Source organism: Sander vitreus, chromosome 22 (genome assembly GCF_031162955.1).
Source record: "Sander vitreus isolate 19-12246 chromosome 22, sanVit1, whole genome shotgun sequence".
Classification (NCBI taxonomy): domain Eukaryota; kingdom Metazoa; phylum Chordata; class Actinopteri; order Perciformes; family Percidae; genus Sander; species Sander vitreus.
Genome location: NC_135876.1, coordinates 4357123 through 4382668, shown reverse-complemented (window position 1 = coordinate 4382668; position 25546 = coordinate 4357123). Strand labels below are relative to the sequence as shown.

The 25546-nt window shown below is 43.6% G+C and overlaps 1 protein-coding gene across 1 annotated transcript in view; it reads right to left on the bottom strand.

The window, feature by feature from the left end:
- Positions 1 to 25546, bottom strand: part of plppr5b (phospholipid phosphatase related 5b) — a 97319-nt gene that overhangs the window by 29719 nt on the left and 42054 nt on the right. Inside the window, exon 3 of the mRNA XM_078280492.1 lies at positions 7730 to 7980. Coding sequence (XP_078136618.1) covers positions 7730 to 7980 — 251 coding nt within the window. The remainder of the gene's footprint in view (positions 1 to 7729; positions 7981 to 25546) is intronic.

The window sequence follows — 25546 nt, the reverse complement described above, 5'->3', positions numbered from 1 at the left end:
TAGCAGAACACTACGTACCGATTTATATGTGTAATGCAAGTACAAGGGAACAAGATGTTAGATAGTTAGGGAATAAGGGTGTAACAATAACTTACCATGTCCCGATTTTAATATTATATAGAATATGAGTGTGACCATCTTTGAGAGCACACAGATCATTAACAAGCTTCCACAGTTGTATTTTTGTATTACTGAAAAAACAATAAAAACATTGGTCAAAAAAGAAAAAGAAAAAAAGAATCTTCCACAGAGGTTTGAGGTTTTCGTATTACATGTGATGACTTTTGGATGAAATTTGAAACTATCTGAAGGTACTGTTACTGTCAGAGACTCTCAACAACGTTTTTCAATGTGTCAGTTACACTGGGACCAATCATCTTCTACAACTGCCTTGGCTGTGAGATGAGCACTGCTGGTTTCAGTTCAGCTGTATTTACTGTAGAAACCATACTCCATAACAACAAGGAGTGTAACTGTGTAACAACACTGTCCATACACAACAACATGGACCACCTACCTAGTAGTCCACGACGTCCCACTTCTGGGATTTTTCAGGTCCATCTTCATCCGCTTATCCGGGGTCGGGTCGCGGGGGTAGCAGCTCCAGCAGGTGACCCCAAACTTCCCTTTCCCGGGCCACATTAACCAGCTCCGACTGGGGGATCCCGAGGCGTTCCCAGGCCAGGTTAGAGATATAATCCCTCCACCTAGTCCTGGGTCTCCCCCGAGGCCTCCTCCCAGCTGGACGTGCCTGGAACACCTCCCTAGGGAGGCGCCCAGGGAGACCAGATGCCCGAACCACCTCAACTGGCTCCTTTCGACGCAAAGGAGCAGCGGCTCTACTCCGAGCTCCTCACGGATAACTGAGCTTCTCACCCTATCTCTAAGGGAGACGCCAGCTACCCTCCTGAGGAAACCCATTTCGGCCGCTTGTACCCTGGATCTTGTTCTTTCGGTCATGAGCCAGCCTTCATGACCATAGATGAGGGTAGGAACAAAAACTGACCGGTAGATTGAGAGCTTTGCCTTCTGGCTCAGCTCTCTTTTCGTCACAACGGTGCGATAAATTGAATGTAATACCGCACCTGCTGTGCCGATTCTCCGACCAATCTCCCGCTCCATTGTCCCCTCACTCGCGAACAAGACCTCAAGGTACTTGAACTCCTTCACTTGGGGTAAGGACTCATTCCCTACCTGGAGAAGGCACTCCATCGGTTTCCTGCTGAGAACCATGGCCTCCGATTTAGAGGTGCTGATCCTCATCCCAGCCGCTTCACACTCGGCTGCGAACCGATCCAGTGAGTGCTGAAGGTCACAGGCCGATGATGCCATCAGGACCACATCATCTGCAAAAAGCAGCGATGAGATCCCCAGCCCACCGAACTGCAACCCCTCTCCACCCCGACTACGCCTCGATATCCTGTCCATAAATATTACAAACAGGACTGGTGACAAAGCGCAGCCCTGGCGGAGGCCAACTCTCACCTGAAACGAGTCCGACTTACTGCCGAGAACCCGGACACAGCTCTCGCTTTGGTCGTACAGAGATTGGATGGCCCTGAGAAGGGACCCCCTCACCCCGTACTCCCGCAGCACCTCCCACAGTATCTCCCGGGGCACCCGGTCATACGCCTTCTCCAGATCCACAAAACACATGTAGACTGGTTGGGCATACTCCCAGGCTCCCTCCAGGATCCTTGCGAGAGTAAAGTTGTTCCACGACCAGGACGGAATCCGCATTGTTCCTCTTGAACCTGAGATTCGACTATCGACCGAACCCTCCTTTCCAGCACCTTGGAGTAGACTTTACCGGGGAGGCTGAGAAGTGTGATACCCCTGTAATTGGCACACACCCTCTGGTCCCCCTTTTTAAAAAGGGGAACCACCACGGGATTTTTCAGGTGCCGCAGGAAATTCCGCCAGATGTCCTTCCCCTTTCTTTGTGTTGGCGTTCTAAACTCTGGTGGATTTATGAGGACTATGGTTAACTGCTCCTCAGATCTCTGCAGGGTAAATCCAGACAGCTAGCTAGACTATCTGTCCAATCTGAGTTTTCTGTTGCACGACTAAAACAACTTTTGAACGTACACATGTTCCACCAAAACAAGTTCCTTCCCGAGGCTATTTTGCAGAGGCACTGTGGCTCTGTGCGGCGCTTAGCACCGCCCAAGACAATAGTGATTGGGTTAAAGACAAGCCATTAAACCAGACCATCCAGGAATGCTGTGTGGACTAGCCAGACTTTCCTCTGCAGCGCTGTAGAGAAAGGTCTGGCAATGCTAGACTACCTTCTACGTAGGATACGCATGTCCTGGTACACCGTGAGTTCAAAACACATCACTGTAAATTAGGAAGAACGATGCTGCAGGGTGTCATCTAAAGCGTTATGTCGACAACACCAAACACTTCAACACAGGGAGGAGGTTGGGCTGGTATCTACACTTGCTGGGTGTAGCCAAGGGTTTCGTTTCACAAGCAATGCAGTCGGGGATTTCAATCAAAAAACGAAAAGAAAGAAAGATCCTATTTCCTGCATTTGTACACATTTCTATTTGCTCTTTTTGACAATTTATGGTCTGTCTGGTTTTATTTTCTAAAAAAGCTTGTATAAAATCAGTTTTCCATCTCCCCTGTGCTCATTCACCCCGATACTTCTTTGCCTTTTGTGGTGGAGGTGGATGCTTCTGACTCCGGTGTTGGAGCGGTTCTATCACAACGTTATCTCCAGCAGAAAGACATTATGACGTGGGAAACCGGGAGTTGCTGGCTGTCAAGGCGCGTGGCCAAATCAACACTGCACAGCCGTTCCTCACAGCTGCAGCTCATCTCCAAGATTCATTCCAGCAATACTTAAACCCGGGCTGATCACCTCGTCGGTGCCAGTTCGTTATCTACACCCATGTGGTAACTTGGCTCTGAGTTCTCTGTTTGTTCCAAGTTGTGTCTGTGTTGTCTTGTGCACCCTAGCTTTTTGTCTTTGTTCTCCTGAGCTCATACTTACCCTGTGTTTCCGTCCAGTGACCGCTCAGACCTGCTGCCTCCTCCGCTGTGCCTACAAGCTTCCAGCCTAATCCTCCACCTGTGGAAACTACTGTGAACTCTTCCCTGCCTGTCCGCCTCGTGTCTCGTACGACCTGGATCCTTCCCCCTCGGCTCACCTCGGAACTCGGACCAGCCAGGAGATTCCCCGCTCAGACAGAACCCACACTGTATCTCTGAGTACTCTTTTGTTCATTAAAACCTTTACAAACTGCGTTCATTGTCTGTGTGTGAAATCTCTGCGTTCTGGGTCAGAACAAGCCCCTAACAGCTAGGTGATCTGTCCGCGGAATTGCCGCTAAAAACGGGCAAGAATTACTTTTTTTCTGCCTCTCGCCTCATCACGGGGCTTACCAGCTGTCCGCCAGGCGATAACGGACAAACTGACACGGTTCAAATGTAAAGATATGAGACCGATCAACATCAAGCAGGGGTCTGGATTTAAATATTTTATTCATGAGCTTGAGCCAAGGTACATTAAAGTTGACAAATTAAAGTCATTCATTTTGTCCCGCTGTTTTATTGTTAATAAGAAAGCAATCACCTGTTTTCAAAAGTTTGTTTTGTAATGTTAGTAGTCCCTCTAGTGGACAGAATGTGTAACAACAACCACATGCTGACAGTGGCATTGGCGATCCATTAGCCTGTGTAATATCGTAAATATTAATAACAGGATGAATTTGAGCATTTAAAATAACAAATGGAATTTGAATAGTATTATAGAGAAAGATTGACAGCCCTACTGTATACTAATGTTATACCATTCAAAACACTGCTGACAGGCTGTGTTCCCTCACAATGTGACTCAGCCGGCCCTCCGAGCCTGTACAGCAACTGGATTATATAAGAGTGGCAAGACATTTTACTACCTCTAAATTAAATTCCGTCAACTGCTATTTTTGTCTTTAATAATTCATTGCAATTTTCTTGTCTCCTCACTTGTGACTTTGTTTGTGACTTTATGTTCTGTCAATACAATATTTATTTATTTTGTTGTATATAGCATTCAGTTTTTGTTTCATTTGTATATAGAATAGCAATTTCACAACAGATTACACTAATAGGATTAAAAAGAAGGGAAGACAACAAACTGTGATATAGTCGTGTGTGTTTGCACCTACAGCATATATGCTTGTTTGCAAAAGTCTTCACTTATCGAATGGAATGCATAATTTCGGCAGCACGCCTGAGCCTGCCAGGCTTCTGCTTGAATTTTGGCTAAAACATAGGATGAAGAATGACCTATTTGGAGCTTCTTTCAAAGCTCCATCTTCCGTGAAACTTGTCACTGTAACTTGTTTTGATTTCACAGGAAGAGGGAGAAGTTAGCTAAGCTAACCCAGTTTTCTTGTATTTCTGAATCATTGTGGGTGTTTTTCAAAAGTTATGAATCCGAAGGCTTATAATAGGTTGCTTGCATTAGTAACTGTTTATATTCATACTTTAGATGCGTACCTACTAACATGTAAATACATAGTCAAAAGTAAAATAGTATGGACCCCTGACATACTAAAGTATCTTCTGTAGACACGATTTGGGATCAGTCCTCCAGCTTCAGTAAGGGGACAGCAGTGCAGATTCCTCCAGCCATGCTCAAATCTGATGTGTGCGGGGAGACAGTATCTGTATCTGGGATCTATAACTGGGCCTTACATAATACAATCAAGTGAGAAACTAATCAGAGAGTTAAATGTGATAATCGTATTAGACATCAGAGAGATTACATGCAAGGTCACACACAGTAAGTCCTGCAGTGGAACAGTACAGTGCTCAGATGACACAGGAGGAGGGTCAGGGAGAGGATGTTGAAGCATCCAGCCCTATCTCACTGACCTCACAGCATTAGTGTTTGTTTCACTGGACGCAAGTCTTACTGAAGGCTTTTCACTGTTTATCTGAAAGGTTTCTTCACTATAAACTACTGTGGCTTATATACTGGTAGCTACATGGTGCGATTTTCTGGGGGGGGATGCATAAGATTTCCCCCCTTTCTGGTCTATATATACGTATTTTAAACTAAGTAAAGTGCTGTATGGCACATAGTGTCATAGAAGTTGCTGGTTGTATTTAGCCTCTACAGAGCTCCAGGACGCCGGCTACCAGAAGCAGTTGTTTAGCCGCCAATAGGTGACTGTGAGCCGGCTACAGGCACCGCCAGATGACGCTCCTTTCAGGGACCGTGGTAGTGGAGTTTAGACAGAAAAAGTGAGCGTCATGCTGCGATGACAGTTAAGTTGAGGCACTAAAACGACTCGTTAAGTTTAGGAGAAAGATTATGGTTTGGATTAAAACACTCCTGAGGAAAGAACGAGTGAACTCTGCTCTCCGTCTTGAAAGCGCTGTGTTTTATGTTGACACCATGTTGTGCTATTTCATTTTGAGATTACTCCCTATTATTGAAGTTCTTAAATACGTGTTTGGGCATGGCTGGCCGAGTGGCACTTTATCTATGGTATTGAAAGAGGGATTTAATTCTTGCATGTTCTGTTTTGTTGTGCATGATCAAAAAACATCCACCCCCCTCTGCTTTTTTTCACAAATCGCACATCGCACATCCTCCCAGGGTTGTGCCTTTTGTCATTAGTTTTGCTTTCAATAACTTGGTAAACACTGGCAGTAGGCGAACCGCTACATGCAAGTTGTGTGGCACCAGGATAAATGATGCCGGATCAACAACATCGAACTTCATCAGGCATCTTCATCTCAAAACACACCCAAAATTGTATCTTTATAGTTGTAGCCATATGATGTGACAGACTTAGGTTAATATTTCACCAGGTCCGAGGGCTAGAGGGATGTGTTAAATAGACCCCATAAAGTTGTCCTACAACTGATTTTGATAATGTACTGTATGGATGGTAACTACAGGACAATGAATCAATGAATTTGAATTCAAAAGATTTAACAATACAGTGTTAGGGACAGATCAGCTGGCCAGAGACTTGAGACTTGACTTAGACTCGTGGCAAAAGACTTGACTTGAACTTGCCCCTCAAAGACTTGAGACTTGACTTGGACTCGAGCTCAAAGACTTGAGACTCGTCTTGGACTTCCAAAAAATGACTTGTGAACATCTCTGGTATTTAGTGAGAGCTAATTATCAAATATTAGCATGCTAACATGATAAACTAACATGGTGAACAATGAACATGGTTAATAAACAGCAGGATGTTATATGCAGGACAACTTCATTGTTGGTCCAACACGCTTTAGCTTGTGAAATCCCTTCATTTAAATAAAAACTTGCACAAATTGCTATGTATATAGGTGTCTTCAAATATAAAACCTAAGCTAAAATAGGATAAATACGAAGGATTTTATCGTCTGCAAAAACTAAAACTGTTGTTTACATGATACCATGCCCAGCTGTGCATGAGTGAGGAGTTTTTGTTGGTGCTTTATGAGTACAAAGCCACGATATGCACAAATACAAAAACAAACCAAGTATTTTCCCCTTCTAGGGTTCACCACTTATTTATATAGTCCGTTTTGCCTGTAGTATAGCAAAATCCATAGATTTATACTCTTGGGGTTTCAGATTCAGATTTGTTCTTAAATATTTTATTAATTCCAATTGTCCAGATCCATCCCACATCCTGGCTACTCTGTCCTGCTGCTTGCACATTCTACATCTCTACTGTGGCTAATGGAGAAGTAACCTGAGTATTTGCCTCTCATAGACTCCCACTTCCATGCATGGCTAGCCAACTGAGGATACTATCCAAAATACATGCACAAAGGCTTGGATGTTTCTCTATCTTAACATGTTAATAATTTGGCCATACCTTATTTAAAGAGGCATTGAGCATTCATCACTGATTTTGACCTCCAACATCTAACTCCTTATGGTGATCACAGCTCCAGAGTGTGAAAGCACTTACAGAACCTTCTACTGTAGATCAAGGTTGAGGTTTGTTTTCTACTCATGACACACATTCAGCCAACCACTCATAGACTCCAACTCCCACTCAAAGCAGTGCAGATTGTGATAGCATATCTCACTGAAAATAACGTGAAAACTGAACAGAAACTGTGAGATGTCCTGGAATTCGACCCCCTTCATCTGACTAAAGAACTGTATCTAAAGCCGGTGGGTCAACAGCTGAACCAGCTGCTTTTAAAATTATGTTCCAGCATTCTGTGTGCATAAGCAGTTTGGGCTGAATATTATTTGCATAAGTATTCATTCATTCTCACAATATTCTCAAACTCACAGAAAATAGACATTTGGGAGAAAGACCTGGAATTGCAAAATGCTACTTAGGTCTGCCTTCCTGTATAATCTGTCTTGGCAGCCGTGCAATAACTAGAAAATAGAATTACTTCAACATCATTTTACTCATCTTTTGAGCCATTACCTGAGCAACATTCAGCACCTATAAACCAACACACCAACACACTCATGTGATTTGGCTGCAATCTTCTGTTAGCAGAGCTTCACCCAAAATACCCATGCCTTTGATTTGAAGACAATTAAAGTAATGTTCAACATTTTGCGAAATATGCCTATTGTTATTTTTCTGAAAAAAACATTGATTTCAGGATCTTATTATATTGAATCATTCAAATGATGATCGATTTGAATCGGAAAATTAATTTTTAAAACCCAGCCCTAGTAATTAACCAAGAATAGGTGTATTTTTAATCTGACACAGAGTGAGAGCCATAATGGAGGAGCGGAGTAACTCACAGCCAGGTAGAGTGCAGCGTAGACACTGAGTGCGGCCTCCTTGGATGGGAAGGTCTTGCGGGCACGCAGGATGTCGTCCTGGTTTCCTGTGCAGGCCTCCTGGTGGCTGATGTAACGTAGGGCCTGCTGGCAGCCCAGCGCTGTGTAGTTGGGCTTACAGACCGTCAAGAAGTAGGGGGCCAGGTTCCCCGTCACTACCTGGCCTGCATTAACAAAGATGTCAACGGTGAAGAGGCCAAAGGTGTAGACTCCTGGGAAGAAAAAAGATGATGTTTAGAGGGACACAGGAGACTGCTGGAGCTGCCGTTAGCCGCAACGTTTGTGAGGGTAGAGCTGATTAAAAAGACTGAGCTGTGCCATCTCAGTTACTGATATCATGAACCGCATCAATTGAATAAAATGTTATTTATAGTGTCAAATCACAACAGGAGTCATCTCAGGACACTACAGTTAGAGTAGGTCTAGACCACACTCTATAATTTACAAAGACGCAACAATTTCCCCCCAAGAGCAAGCACTTAGTGCAACAGTGGTGAGGAAAAACTTCCTTTTTACAGACAGAAACCTTGGACAGACCCTGACTCTCTGCCACTGTCGGTTCGGACACAGAGACACTGATACAGATATAGAGAAATATGATTCATAATAATTATAGCAATTGGTATGATGAACAGTGGCAATTATAGTAACAATAAAGATAATAGAACTATGACTAGAAATAATAGTGGTAGCAGTGCAGGGCGTAGCAGGGCGTCGAGCAGGATCACGGCAACAGCTGCAACCACAATCCAGGGTGCAGCACGGCATTGAGTTTAATATGCAAAGGTTTATCCGTCAAAGTTCAGTTCACCTCTGAGATCCATCAGCCTCCACACAAACTAATATTATATTAGCCTGCGGAGGAAGGTCTGGTGAGTCCACACAGCATTCCAGGATGGGAGAAAAACTGGTTTATTGGCATTTCTTTAAACCAATCCTAATCGTCTTGGGCAACAGTACCTCTGCAAAATAGCCTCTGGAAGGAACTTGTTTTGGTGGAACATGTGTACGTTCAAAAGTTGTTTAGTCGTGCAACAGAAAACTCAGATTGGACAGATAGTCTAGCTAGCTGTCTGGATTTACCCTGCAGAGATCTGAAGAGCAGTTAACCATAGTCTTCATAAATCCACTGAAGTTCAGAACGCCAACACACAGAAAGAGGAAGGTAACGGACATCCGGCCTAAAATGAGGGACATCCGGCGAAACCTGAACAATCCCGTAAATGAAACGTTGTCCATATAGACTAGTAAGATGCTGAAATTGATGTGTGTTATTGAAGTGGCTGAACTGCTGTCAATCCCCATAGGCACCAATGTTAAAAAAAATCCAAACTTCATAGCAGAAATAAACATGTTCACAGCCTGGTACAAAAATGTGGTCTCTATAGCTGAATTCAACCTTCATGACAACTGTACATATAACTCACCCATTTAAATTATATTAAGGCTTAACGCTGCACACTGTTACTTATATATGGGTTACAGCTGCTCCGAAGTCGGTGTTCTGTATTTTGGATGAATGACTGCAGGGTGCAACTCCACTATTACCGGCCAATCTACACCTTACCCTTTAGCTGACTGCTATCCTCCTACGTTATTGAAATCTTCATGTAGAGGGAAAGGTTAGCTAACTGATTACAAGCTCAAGTTGCTCCAAGGCTGTTTTGGTTAATTGATCCGTTTGTTCACTGCAGGAAACATGTTTAATTGAGTGAACTCAAATACAGTAAAAGAAGCTCATGAATTGTATTCCTGCCGTGGTGTCACTCAGACAGCAGTGTCAAACACTGTTAGGAAGCAGCAATTATTTTATTATCCCACACAATGATGGGTGGCATTTCAAACGGTCCATTCTGCAACAAAGGCTGTGTTTTCTCTGTCTGTCCTCTCCCTAATCTCCCAAAAAAGAAACATTGTGTTGGGACACCAGCAAAGTGCATCGTCAAACCAACAAGGGCGGGACATAAATCATTCAAACAAAGTTGTATTTTTCAGTGTAAATGATTCCCTCGAACCCCCCCCCCACACACACACACACACAGTGTGTAACTGTCCCCCAGGTGCCACCGTCCCTTCATACTGTTCTTAACCAAACCAGCCAGGCTTTAAGTCTCAGTGATTGAAGGGCTTTAACAGAAATAATTGCTTTCCTCCTACAACAGCCCGGCCCTCTGTCACACTAAATTACAAAACAGGCGCTTAGTCAGACAACTCCCTCACACACACACACACACACACACACACACACACACACACACACACACACACACACACACACACACACACACACACAGACAGACAGACACAGACACACACACACACACACACACACACACACACAGAGAGAGGTGTTCGCCACATCACAAACACACACATACGCCTCCAGGATGCATTATTTGCTGGGGCAACAATAGCTGCTTTTCCAATCACTGTCAAGTGTTTGTGCTGCTGCCGACTAATTGAACTGATGCTTTGAAGCGCGTTTAGCTGGAAGACATTCATGAAAATGGGCAGCGAGGTGTCGGTGCAGTTGAGCAAGGCACGCCTTTCGTCTACTTTCACACAAGTTGTTGTTTGAGATGTCGCTGTTCCTTTCTCATTCCTCATCAGCCACGCAAGAGGAGCGGTGTGAGGCTCCACATGCTGACAGGCCCATTTCTTAACAAGCATCAAATGGGTTTTGTCAGGCATCGTGTGACTCACTCGCTCGGCGCTCTCGCCACACAGCACATGGTTCCGACGCTGTCCTACTTTCTGCAACACGAACGTGGACATTTGAGCAATCTGTGATTTTACAGACGACTTACATTCGCTAGCTAAAACCCCCTCCCTCATCCTGTCAGCTTTGGATACACAGAGGGACGACCAAAATTGCTTATTAGAGCATAACTCTAATTCAGTTTTCTGATTCAAACAATGCCATGATCTGCTGCAGAGACACTTTGGAGCCGTGTAAGTACACATGCTTGTTGAGTGTATCTGATCCAGCTGTCTGTGTGTGATGTGTGTGTGTGTGTGTGTGTGTGTGTGTGTGTGTGTGTGTGTGTGTATGTGTAGGAGGGTGAGCAGGATTGAAGCAATGCACCTCTTATTTGATGTGGTGCCAGCATCGCCACAATGCTGCAGTGTGATGCACAACCCAGTCAGTCTCAAAGTTATCACAGTTTCCCAGACTCCCTGTGTGCTCACACACACACACACACACACACACACACACACACACACACACACACACACACACACACACACACACACACACACACATATGCCATGGGTGAGTGGTGAGTATGAAGATGTGACTCAATGTCACAGAGCTAGACACAATCAAATAGTGTGTGTTCAAATTTCAGTGAAATATGAACACAAATATTTTTTTTTCTCCCTTTGAGCATTCAAGAATAAGCCTGTTAATATCTGTGGTTGTAAAATGAGAGAGTAGGCCTGAGAAGATCGGATGAGCTACTTTGCTTTATTTTCAGTCAGAAGGGTTGAATGCCATCAATTCACTTCAATGTATGAAAAGCATTCATCTTTTTATAAACTTTTGACAACACAGCTGAGATCCCGTGGAACCACTTAACCACTTGAAAATACAGTCATCAAATACCATGAAAATAAATGTTATAATCTACTTTTCAACCAGATTGATCCAGTTTTAAAAGACGTCAGATATCTTTTCTGTTCTGTGCTGTTATCAGCTGCTTCAACAGCAAACTCACAGCCAAATTCATAAAAGTGAAGATTGTGAAGATTGTGCAGCTTTTGTGGCTGCTAAACCTGCTCAAATATTATTTTTTAAACGGGTAATTATGAAAGTAAAACATGCAACTGCGCTGCCAAGCAAAACAGCGTCTTCGGTGCTCCTGTGCCATTTGCACTAAATTGACTTAACATGCAGACATTTGACGCACTATTGGCCCCTTTTAATGCAAATGAGCCTCATTGCAAAAACAGTCCAACTCATGAAGATCAGCGCACACTCAGTTAAATTATTAGCGTCTTCAGAGAGTTGGTGCTAATGGAGCGCATTTATAACACCAATGGCAATGACAGACTCAGATATTATATCTCTCTGTCACGTTTAAATTCCTTGCCAGAAGTTTTGAGGAATGCCTCTGCACTTGGTCGGTCAGGACCCATAGCTCGCCGTCTGAACATTTCTTTTTTTTTCTCTCCGCCAGCGATCTGCAGACTGTGCTCTTGGTGCAAACACAACATTTACACATACCTACATGCAATCAGATGAAAAACAGGTCAAACTGCAATCAAATATCTGTTATATCATTAGTGCAATATCTTTTGTGAATAGGACCTTGAGACGGGGATGATAGCGGCAGCAAGTGATGCGCAATTCAGGGTGCTATCAGCAGTTGCAATCATGTCTTTGTGAATTCGTCTGAGACTTTGGGAAAAAAAACAGACAGTATAAGCCACAAGCCTCTGCTACATGTAATAGCCTCAGGTGGAACATGTGTACGTTCAAAAGTAGTTTTAGTCGTCATCCATCCATCTTCATCCGCTTATCCGGGGTCGGGTCGCGGGGGTAGCAGCTCCAGCAGGGGACCCCAAACTTCCCTTTCCCGGGCCACATTAACCAGCTCCGACTGGGGGATCCCGAGGCGTTCCCAGGCCAGGTTAGAGATATAATCCCTCCACCTAGTCCTGGGTCTCCCCCGAGGCCTCCTCCCAGCTGGACGTGCCTGGAACACCTCCCTAGGGAGGCGCCCAGGGGGCATCCTTACCAGATGCCCGAACCACCTCAACTGGCTCCTTTCGACGCAAAGGAGCAGCGGCTCTACTCCGAGCTCCTCACGGATAACTGAGCTTCTCACCCTATCTCTAAGGGAGACGCCAGCTACCCTCCTGAGGAAACCCATTTCGGCCGCTTGTACCCTGGATCTTGTTCTTTCGGTCATGAAGTTTTAGTCGTGCAACAGAAAACTCAGATTGGACACATAGTCTAGCTAGCTGTCTGGATTTACCCTGCAGAGATCTGAGGAGCAGTTAGCCATAGTCCTCATAAATCCACCGGAGTTTAGAACGCCAACACAGAGGAAGGTGACGGACATCAGGCCAAAAATGACCTGAGCAACTGAACAATCCCAGAAGTGAAACGTCATCGATATAGACTAGTTTAACAAAGTATTGCAGCCCATCGCCTGTCCACTGTGCTTTGTATTGTTACTCAGCGGAGAGTGAATAAAAAAACATTGCAACGGTGAACCATTTTCCTGTTTCTTTGTTGTCCCGGGATAAATGAGCGTCATTCACCCATATCTTCCTAAGTTTTTCTTAAATTTGTTCTTAAGAAAGTTCCTAAGAAAAGTCTACGTCTGATTCATGACGTGTTCTCAAACAGCAGAATTGTTCGCAGGTGTGTTCTTAGAGCGATGAATCCCAATGTCTTTGTAAATTGAAAGCCCGTGCCAGTACCGGGTGAAAACGGTATAACTACTTATTTTGGGCAAACATGTCAGCTCTCAATTGTGCGTAAGAGCGCTCTTGAGTGTGCGTAGATTCTGTTCTTACCTAAGAACAAATCCCAAATAAGAAAACATTGGTGAATGCCAGAATCTTCGTGAAAACTGCGTAAGTGGGGTTTAAGAACAAATTAGTTCTTAAGAACAATTGGTGAATGAGGCCCAATATTCGCTGTAATAATTGAAATGTATTTATAGTATATTTTTCCGAACATAGCCAGGCGCATTCATGTATGCATTGTGTCCATGTGTACAGTACACCCACGAAAAATAGGGCTCCCCCGAAAGCCACGGTGTATTTCCAACACAGCCCATAACGTTCATAAAATGTGAATAAATGACATAACTCTGTTTTTCTGACCAGCAGCAGGTATTATGAGATTATACACACACATTTTAATCAGTAATTCATCTACTCAAATATGTTTTGCTCAACTGTGAATAGAAATTACACAATGTAAAATCTCTCTAAGGATGTAGGCTCTTTTAATGTACTGCTCTCTTTTGTAGAGTGCCACTTAATGTGATTTTGCAGCTGCACCATGGTGAGAACAGCCATTTTCCACTTTACAATTCAGACAGCTCATAAGCTTCGCCAGTGGGCATCATTACAGCAATTAGCCTTCCAGTATTGATATAAATGAAGTACACAGTTCTTTTGCACTGGCAACAATAAGGAAAGTGCCAAGAGAAACGCTACCCAACACGTGAAGCATGGGGGTAGGGCTGGGCAATATATCAATAACATATTAGTATATGAGGCTAGATATCGTCTTAAATTTTGGATATCGTAACATATGTCTTTTCCTGGTTATAAAGGCTTCATTACATTACAAGTGATGCCATTTTCTGAATGTGCCAGACTGTTCTAGCCGTTTTATTATTTGTCTTTACACGTTAAAACAACATTCATCTCAACCCTACAATTTCATCGCAAAATCAACATCGAGATATTTGGTCAAGAATATCGTGATATTTGATTTTTTTCCATTTTCACCCAGCCCTACATGGTGGCAACGGCCCCTTAGCAACTTCCTACTTCTGGCGCCCATGCTAGGAACCCACAGACCATCTTTTCCTACACCTAAACTGTCCCGTTCTTGTGCATGCAACACAACAGTTGAACGTATGTCCTGACCCAGAGCGTCAAAGAGGTTTTTTTTAACGCTTTCAACACTCGTTTTCAACGCTCGCTTTGGGTCGGTTGGAGGTCTGACAAACGAAACGCTCCAGAGTTGTTTTCACAGCGTTTGTACGGTTGTATGGTCGCCTTTTTCCCCCGCCCAAACAGACAGACAGACACATAAACACCAGGCACGAACAAACATACTCACACACACACACACACACGCACACACACACACACACACACACACACACACAGACACACATGCACACACTCACACATGCACACACACACACACACACACACACACACACACACACACACACACACACACACACACACACACACACACACACACACACACACACACACACACACACACACACACACACACACACACACACACACACACACACAAAGTGAAAACAGTACCAGCATGGCTGTTGCGGCTGCTAATCATCAGTGATCAACATATAAGTGATTCACTTGAAAGACACTCTCCAGTTACATGCAGTGGGTTTAGAGCTTGACCCACACCATCAGGAGATCTCATTATCTGCCAAAGAAATCAATATCAAATCCCTCGACTACATACTGGAGAAAGCAAAAAAGAGCAGAAGAGCATGACATGAAAAAGTAATCATGGTGGAGATATATGAGAATATAAAAAACAAGGTCATCCAAAATAAATGAATAACTTAGAATTGACAGGGAAAATGGTCCACCCGCAACTTTTTTTGTTAAGGATCATAAAGTGAGTGCCATAAAGTAAGGTGAGATTTACATTTTGCCATTGCTATTTTGTATTTTCTTGCCATTCTTTTTCTACGGAATCCACACTAACCAATTTTTTCCGAAGAAATAATGGCAGACAGGAAAAAGAAAATGTTAACGCTGCGGACCGGAGTTCATCCTGTTTAAATGGTTGTACGTTGAATCTACGGCGTGGGCGCGTAGGTGGTACGCGTAAATACAAACCCTACGCCGTAGCACCTCCCCATAAATGTAACTTCACATGCAGACCACAACAACTGTGATTGGTCGTCTAGGCCGTGGCTTGGTAGCGTTGCCTCCCCCGCGACTTATTTCCTGGTTCTCCTTCTCCATAGACAACATGAAATCAAGGAGAGGGTTAACTTTTCCTGCTACAGATTTCCCACCGTGGTCAGAAAGAACCATAGGCAGTGAAAGAAATGGACAAAGCGACACCGTAGACTTCGACGGAGACCAGTGAAGTCAATTAGAAGCACTTTTCCGGTGATGGCTGAGCGTTACTGCTGCGCAGCCTCAAACTGAGCTTGGAGACGTAGATATGACGTGAGCAACCTGTCTGAAAGTTGTAAGTCTTCTGGTAGCTGTGCCAAGAGAAATCTCAATTATTCCCAATCTTGCAGAGACGGAGAGCGTGAGTAGGAGCTGCACATGAGCGTAGGAGCAGGAGCAACTTTTGATAAGTATTCTGATTAATTATTTTGTCATTTTGCATAGTATTTATTTATTTAAAAAAATTATGCCAGTAAGCCATATTAAGTTAATGCATAATATTAAGAAGTTATGTAAAATGATATTCAAGAACTTGCATATACCCAATAGGTATATGTAAGGAGAAAACATAGGCACAGGCTAAGTATTGCTAACTAAAATGCAAGTTAACATTAGTAATTAAACTTAAACAGCTAATGTAAGTCGAAACTGTCATATTTATTTAACCGCTGTGGGAGTGCATATTTTAAAATATAATTTAAGCATGATGACATTAGGCATTGGTAAAAATAACATGCTTGCTGGACACAGAATTAACATGGTTAATTGTATGCCTTCATGTCCCCCCGATTGCCTGCGAGCTTCTCCTGACTATACGGTAATTCCTCTACTATGCGACAGTAAGTCCCGTGGTTATGACACAATCGTTAGCCTATTTTTACAAAAACGTCTGCTATAACGTGAGGTACAAGGTAATGGAGCCTTTTATATATTGTCGTGTTTCTTTAGAAATAAACAATGGACAAACTCTTCAGATGTAAAGGTATTCGCTGTGAAAGTGGCGCCAAAATGAATGGGAGTCAATGGAATGCTAACGGCAGGTGATGGCTTGTTAGCCTCAGAATCTCCCCATAGGAGATACGCTTTCCGGATGCCCGCTTACCCCCTTGGAAAGAACAGTGGGAGACACTTTGTTTCTCCGTCTCCACCGCCAGAGTGGGTACTTGCTCCGGAGCTAATCCCAGTCACTCTCTCAACCACACACTCCCAACGCACACACCCACACCAGGGTTGGGGCTGGGTTGGTTGTAGTGTCTCATATCTTCGTTGTTGTTGTTTGTATGTATGTTATAAATGAATAAAAATTTGATAAAAACAAGAAACAAAGGCTACTGTGAAGGCTGCATAGAGCCTATGTACTATTATAAATCAGCCTTAAGTGTGTGATTATCTCCAGCCCCAGAAACCTTAATCAGTCTCGAAAAGGTGGAGTGGAACATTCCTTTTTTTAATCTGTTTTAGGGAGGTGCAACATGATATCATTGGAGGATCATTGGAGCATCTGAGGATACGCCTAATCATCTCTATCAGCTAATGATTTACTCAGTCAACACTACATACTGTACATCCTACCAACTGCGGATGAATCATCACTTACAAACACTGGAATAGGTTTTGGTGTAAAAATGCAAGCTGTGGCGCTCAGGACAAAGAGAGAATGGATGACAGAATTCTGTTTCAGAAAAGCAATGTTTGCAGCAACAGCTTTAATTTCATTTTAGGCCTTGTTGAGACAAAAAATATCGTGCTGCTGGAAATTCCGCCGGATGTCCCTTATTTCGGCCGGATGTCCGTCCCCTTCCTCTTTCTTTGTGTTGTCGTTCTAAACTCCGGTGGATTTATGAGGACTATGGTTAACTGCTCCTCAGATCTCTGCAGGGTAAATCCAGACAGCTAGTTAGACTATCTGTCCAATCTGAGTTTTCTTTTGCACGACTAAAACTACTTTTGAACGTAGACATGTTCCACCAAAACAAGTTCCTTCCCGAGGCTATTTTGCAGAGGAACCGCGGCTCCATCTGGCGCTTAGCATTGCCCAAGATGATTGTGATTAGTTTAAAGAAATGCCAATAAACCAGAGCACATTTTTCTCCCATCCAGGAATGCTGTGTGGACTAGCAAGACCTTCCTCCGCAGCGCTGTGGAGGAAGGTCTGGCAATGCAAACTAGTTTAGAATAAACTGAAGCAAGATATGGGTAAACACAGAAGGGGGGGAAAGCTGCCACAAGGCTGAGGATAACCATTTAGAGAGATATTGTTTTGAACATGTTCAAAGAGTGCTCATGGTGCAGAGCAACCTTGGGAGCGAGGTTGGACCCAAGCAAAGGAACAGGGTGTTTCTGTGCTGAGTGGAATCACACGGTGCTGCATTCAGCAACACTGCAGTCTCTGGAGACGCTCTTACTGACAGAGGAGTGTGACATAGATTATAAAACGTTAATGCTGAGAGGTGGAGAGATAGGAAGGCAGGGCGGTCCTGCTGATTATGGAGGACAGCTCTTGGTGAAATTAGCTGCTGTGTGTCAGACGGTTTTATGTTTTGCAAAACGGGCTTCTGGTGAATTATATATATAAATAAATCAAGACTCAGCCTGGCTGTAGCATTCTTTGGCATCCTCGTAAGACCCAAAAATCCATGGTCAGCCTACAAACCTTTAGGAGCCTTGCACCACAAATGCACTTTAAAATTCACTTACAAAATTGCTGTTTTTTATTCGGTTGGAGTTATTTCACATTCAGGTGGAGCAGTACAGTTGCTCCTTGACACCCACGTCATGCAAGATGTCTATTCTACCACAACTCTCTGCAAAGTCAGAAATAGTGTAGGACTCTATGATCATTAATCAAACTCTCTCAATCTCAAATGACAAAAATGAAATGACAAAATGAAATCTGAGTATTAATTTACACTTATACACTACATACTTATCTGAAAAAGGAATGACTGTTGTGAAGATGTATACAGAGGGACTGGTGTTGAAAAGAAAAGGTCGTTATCAACAGTACTGTTGCACTTTACAACTGTGTAAAATAACCCAAAGGGCTAGCCTCACATCTACATCTACATAATGTCACAGAAACAGGGGGCTGTGCATGCACTTTCGAAATCTAAAGTTCAACAAGCAAAGCCTTAAAACGCATGAAGGTAAAAACACACTGCTGAAGTTGAGTGTGAGAGAGCGCCACAACCCTCGGCTGTGTTCTAAAATTAATCTTACCCAAACAGCACGGCCCTGTGAGTCAATGGCAAAGCAATGGCAGGCCTTAGCGAAAGGGGAGGGCTACGGAGCTCACATGATGCTGTGCTGTGCTGTGCTGCTCTCCAGTAGATGTAAATTCTGGCAACAAGCATGTGCAAGCATGCAGTACATGCTGCGCATGAATACACACACTTTGGCATACACACACAAAATACATATGCGCAGTCCAAGCACGCACATGGAACATGTAGCATGTGAACACTGGCTCAGTCTGACATTAGCAAAGAGAGGCAAGAGAAACACCAAAGAGAGTATCTGGGAGCAGCTGGGCTGAAAGCTGAAAGCTTCTGAATGACAGCTGTAGGACGCAGCAGAGGCTTCTGGGTGAAAGAGTAACAGCTTCTCACTAATGCTGATACTACTTCATACCTTGAATGATATTTTAGAACACGTGTCAAACACAAGGCCCGCAGGCCAAATCCGGCCCCTTGCAAATTTTGATCCGGTCTGCATATTAATTTAGGTTCACAATCAATTTTGGCCCGCCTAGTTGTGCGCCAAACCAAAAAGACGGGAAACTGTTTTTCAAATGCAATTACACAACACTCAAAGCAGAATTTGGCAGATTTTGAGACTCAGAAATTCCCACACACACCAGCTAGTTTTCATATTCAGAATCAGGTTGTTGGGAGTCGGCTGGGTGGTAGTCTAGAATGTAATCATTGTTTTCTTGAGTTGTTAAATTCTCTGACGGCTGAAGAACTTTTTTTTGCTGATTTTTTTAGGGCTTTAATGTCGACCAAACTGTAAATGAGAAGGCTATATGAGGCATGCAATGATACAGTCAAAGATGTTTTACTTTTTCGATGAAATAAAATCATGTCAATAAACTCTACATGTCTGGCCCTTGATGTGATGCATTGTTATAGACTCAATCAGTGATTCCCAACGTCTTTGGCTTGTGACTCCTTACAAATAACCTGATTCTTGTCGGGGGGCCCTTGTCACGTTTCAGATGTCTATCAGTTGTTTGCAGTTTCCCCAAAGACACATTTCGCCATTAAAATTCACGTATGGTTTTATTTAAATAACTTTTCAAGGCCCAAGGAGTAATAAAAAATGGTGTTATGGTATGGTGTTCTGTGGTAGGTATCGGACCCTTACCCTTGGTGTGACTGGGGACGTTAACCTACCAACACATGATGTCCCACCAGAGTACTCTGGACAATTATTCTCCATTCAAGGAGGAGTGCAAGGCTAACTCTGCCACCATTCAGAAAGTCAGACCACGGTACAATGTTCCTCAAACAAAGTATGGTTCGGAATCTGTGATGAGAGAGGCAAGGTGTTGGACTGCCCTATCAGAGACTATCCTATGGACACGCTGAGTGATGTTGACTGGAGTATGTTCCAGTCTGACAACATCAGTGTGTCTGCAAAACACAGCTGTTCATTTTCCCCATCTGCCTCCCCATCTGTTTGGATGTGATGTGTCATCTTCACTGTGCATTTCTCACTAAATGCATCCCAGTAAATATATTTACACATTTTTCATCATTGTATTTCTTTGGCTGTTAGATATTGTCAAATATGTTATGGAGGTCAGAAGAATCCAAGCTGAAAAAGACTTGGGCCCGATCCCAGGCCCCCAGGAAGTGTGCTGGGATTTGAAGCAAATTGAACATGTAGTTGCCAAACAGTGGAATTACAACTCCAAGTGCATCACGTGATGCCCTCTGGCCCATTACATGGTGAAAGACAAGTAAAGGGTAGGGGTGTGACGAGACGATACACGAGATTGGGTTCACGAGAAGGACGGGACGAGATTTTACCACTATTTTAAAGAAAACTTCAATGAAGGAGTATGACTGGAAAAAAATGTCTATTATCTAATAAAAAGCTCAGCCTAAGATATGGCCATGTTCTTTTTCAGGAAAATGGGCATGTCCGCATTCTCTATCATATCGGTAATTATACACCGTTACATATTCCATATGTACAGTAACCAAGGTTACAACGTATTGCAGCAGTAAACAAGGAAGTAGTTACTCTTACACTTATGACCATTATAGGACGAAGGGAGGACATTTCTCTTTGTTTAATATCATTAAAAGTTAAGTTAGACTTTGCTGTCCGCTTCCCCACTCATTTTAAAAAAAGACAAAGAGCGATCTGCGCGACTCAGCGCCTCACTGAACTGCATGCTGCAGACGTGTGACTTGGCCAAGAGAGAGCGAGCCTTTAACGTTCTAACGCTGGGTTTTACAGGCAGCATTTTTCCAATTGCAACTCCGCTATCGCTCTGCAAAAGTTAACTTGGAGTCAACTTTGGAGAACAGGCGGGGGATCTTCTATGCTAATTTCGAGGTCAAAGCCAGACTCATGGATGAATTATTGGACCAACCAGGCCAGACTCCCATCATGCTGGCTGCTGCTCTGCACTTGTGTACTGATATAGCAGGAAAATGTTTCTACTTGACGAGAAATCTAGTCACCATCACATCTTACAGGGGTATTTGCAGTGGTGTCGGTACCCTTCAGCAGCTGAGAAGGCCAAGCGATCAAACATAAGACATTTATGGTAAACTTTATTACTTCTTTAGAAAGAAAATGTAACAAAAAAGACAGGAGGGAGATTCAGTGGTGGGAGGTTAAAAGTTTTGCACCATTGGCATCAGACACTGCCCCATTAACAGACTTTGGAAACAGGAGAGCCTCAAAGATCTTCTGTTGTCTCTTCCCTCATTTTCTTGCTTTGTCTCTTGCTCGCCTGGAACTCAGCTGATCTCCGAGTCTTACAGAAGTGCTTTAGACCGGCACCCAGCCAACCTTAGAAGAAAGAAAACGGCTGAAAGAAACCTGCTCCAACCTGTGCAACAAACACAGTTAGTACTGTAACCAACTCTGAATTCGAACAAACATCTGAAAAAAGCTGCCACGGCGTTCCCATCACACCCAGCCCAGTGGTGGAGAGAGAAGACATCATCATCCTTCTGAGAGAGAAATAGAGAGACAGTAAGAAGTAAGAAAGAGACAGAGAGACAGTCAGTCAGAGAGGGAGATACAGTAAGAGAGAAAGATAGAGAGAGAGAGAGAGAGAGAGAGAGAGAGAGAGAGAGACAGAGAGAGACAGTAAGAGAGAAAGAGAGACAGAGAGAGAGAGACACAGAGAGACAGAGAGGGAGACAGTAAGAGAGAGAGAGAGACAGAGAGAGAGACACAGAGAGAGACAGAGAGGGAGACAGTAAGAGAGAAAGAGAGAGAGAGGGAGAGGGAGAGACAGTAAGAGAGAACGAGAGAGAGAGGGAGAGAGACAGAGGGAGAGACAGTAAGAGAGAAAGAGAGAGAGACAGAGGGAGAGACAGTAAGAGAGAAAGAGAGAGAGACAGAGGGAGATACAGTAAGAGAGAGAGACGCCCCTTGGGACCGATCACAACAGAGAAAACCTGAGAGCTCCAGGCAGTAACGATCATCTGATCACCCACTTCTCCTTCCTGTCCAGTGCAACATTTCCCCTGGCTTTCCTTGTTCCTGTGATATATTGGGGTTGATGCATATAATAAGAGTGAGTAGGAAATGTTAGGGTAGACATATGTTAGGTCTCCCATCATATAGAATCTTTTTTACTTTCCAACAAACTCTTAGCTGCAGAGCGTAGCATTAATTCAATTTAACTGTTTAACGTTGAGGTTTTTGTCCACCTGGTCGTCTCCTTTGTTTCCACAAGCTAATCCATCTCACCTGCTCTCTCTGGTTTACAGCGGTCTTAACTCAGTCCTTCGCTGCCTACAGCTGTTTTCATGGATTCATTCATCATTGCATTTACTTGTATGCATTAGTTAGTAATAGTTGAAAAAAGCCATTGATAAATAAGTTGATTGCGTGCTTTAAGTGTATGAAGGATAACGGTCACTGTTTATGAGTAAAGTGCTGATGACTGATGATTGAGACAGAATAATTAATTGGATATCTTTTCCCGTATCGAAGGCTGGTGCCCCGGGTTAACTTTAATGCAAGTTGTTTACTCAGTATAAATACTATAAATACAGACTCTACTTCATCTTTCACACCAATTCATGTGGTTATGCTATGTATTTTGGTGCTCTGAATTCATGGATTTACGCTACACCTTCGTACCAACCAACCAATCAATCAATCAATCAATCAATCAATCAATCAATCAAAAGAAAACAAAGAAGAAACAAACAACAGGTTCCAAATTAATTCCTCGAGCTGCATTCACATCACAGCCTTAGCCTATCAATCCTCTGCTGTAAACGGGAAGCACTCAGCTCGTGTTGCTTTGCCAGCAGGCGCAGGTTGAGCCCCGCAGGGCAGGCCAGTTACTTTAAAACTTAAAGCCCTCTGATCACTGACACACAAATCCCACCACATATACTTGTAAGTCAAATCAACTCAGGAAGCCTTTAGCTCAGAGGATCAGTGAGAGGCTGGCAACAACAGTGTTCTGCCTTACACAGGAGCTGAGCAGCGCAGGGAGACTGGATCGCTCAACACAGCACAGCCGAGTCACTGCTGGATTTATCCATTTGTGCTCTCTCATTGTGCCAACAAGCCTGCCAAAAGTAGTTATCAATAGCCATGGATCAAATGCACCATAAAACGCACAGGCAGACACACTTTATGCAATGGGATTTCCAGATTGTGGATGTTAAATTGTGCTTTGTAATTTGGGATAACTGCTGTTGGTAATGCTGCTGTAAAGAGGCCCTGACAGCTCACCACAGATTCACAGACTCATTAGCTGATGTTGGTAAAGAGAAGCAAATGCTGCACCTCTGATGCAGTTTGCTTCAGTGGACGGAGGCACTTTGCTGCACCCCTCCCCGTAACATTAGAAGACAACTGCCTCCATCTCTTAAACACTGCAGTACAGCCTCTCTCAGTAGAAATACGTGCCACAGATGGGAGAAAGTGCAGTATGTCCTCAGCATCTTCCTCTACTACTTTAAAAACTAAAACTACTTTTAAAGGAAAACTCAGGTTTCTGTAGTTTTGTCCGCCATTACCAGCGACTGGTATTGCACCTTGTGCGTAGCGTCCTAACCGTGCAAGATGTAGTCATGACACTTTACAGGTTAGTAGTTGAGACCCAAATGAAGGCCTAGTTTGAAGATGGCTGTAGTCCGAGTAAGGGCGCCGGAAGTAGGGGGGTAGGAAGTAGGGAAGGGGCTATTGGCTGTACAGTGCTCTACAAAAGAAGCATGGTCAGTTGAATGACAGAAATCAATTGCACAAATACTCCTCTACGTCTCTACGTAACAAACAGCTCAGAGACAAGCTTCAAGCACCATCAAGGACTTCTGGGTGAACTTTGCTGTGCCTCTTAGCTGTATCTGGTCTGACCAGGCATTCAGTAAGGTAGCTCAGATGTCTTCCTTTCTTGCTATGTCCTCCAGATCTTCACAGGGGCCCCTTAGACATTTCTGGCTCCAGTGTATCTGTCTGAGATTGTAACCCTTCGCGAAAACAACCGGTCATTGCGGTCATCCAATCAACTGGTATTAGATGTCCCATGGTCAAGGTACAAACTGTGGGGCGATCGCGCTTTTGCAATTGACTGAGACTTTGGAACATGTTACCTGCTGGCATCTGCACTATAACAGACGTAGCTTGTTTGAAATCTAACCTTAAAACTGATTTTTTTAGAACGGCTTTTAATACATAGTAACTTTATGACATTTTCAAATTTGGCGGTCGCATCAAGTCTGCTGAAAATGTACATATTTTAAGGGTTTCGGGAATAGGCACGTAAAAATGGCTCGCTAGCGCCCCCTACAAAATTGAGCCCCTGCAGTACGTTTAACCTAGACTCACGAAACTTGGTACACATATCTATGATGTCAAGACGCACAGAAAACGTCATTGGAGCCTAAACCTAATAGGAAGTCCACCATTTTGAATTGAAAGTTCGAAATTAGTGCGATTTTGGCCATTTCCACATGTCGTACTTTAACGAACTCCTCGTAGAGATTTCATCCGAACAACTTAAAAATTGATGTGTGCTATCTTAAGACGTTAAAGATTAAAAGTTGTCATCATAGGGCGTGGCCGTGGCGGGGCGGCCATTTTGTGTGTTTCGCCATCGAAACAGGAAGTGGGTGTAACTCAAGTGTACATTGTCCAATTGGCTTGAAACTTTTCATGATTCATAAGATTCTAACTCTGAGGACATTTACCAGACAAAATTGACTCAAAGTCATAGCGCCCCCTAGTGGCAACAGGAAGTAGGCCTAAAAGTCAACGTGCTATACTTTAACGAACTCCTCCTAGAGATTTCATCCGATGGACTTCAAATTTGGTCTGTACCATCTCAACACCTTAAAGATGAAAAGTTATTAAAAGAAAAACTTTGCGTCAAACGGTGTGGGCGTGGCGTGGCGGCCATTTCGAGCATTTAGCGATGAACAAGAAAGTGGCTGTAACTACAGTGTACATTGTCATATCTGCTTGAAATTTCCCCCAATCAACAAGAGTCCAGGCCTGAGGACATATACAGGCCAATATTGACTTTTGGTCATAGTGCCCCCCGCTGGCAACAGGAAATCAGCCTTATATGACAAACATCATCCGATTTACATGAAACTTAGAATGTGTGTGTACTAAGCTGCCCCCTATACTCTAACCACGCCCACTTACTCAGGCCACGCCCCTTTTCATAACATTTGAACCGTTTAAGGTAGTCTTGTGTGAGGTATCATTGAACTCAGCAGAGACTTCATTTGTCATTGGTCATGGTTTTGCCCACCCCCTATGTTTAAGCCACGGCCCCTTTCATAACTGGTGATCCATTTAAAGTAGAGTCTTGTGTGAGGTATCGTTGAGCTCAGCAGAGACTTCCTTTTTCATTGGTCATGGTTTGCCCTGCCCACTATGCTTTAGCCACGCCCCATTTCACAGCTAATG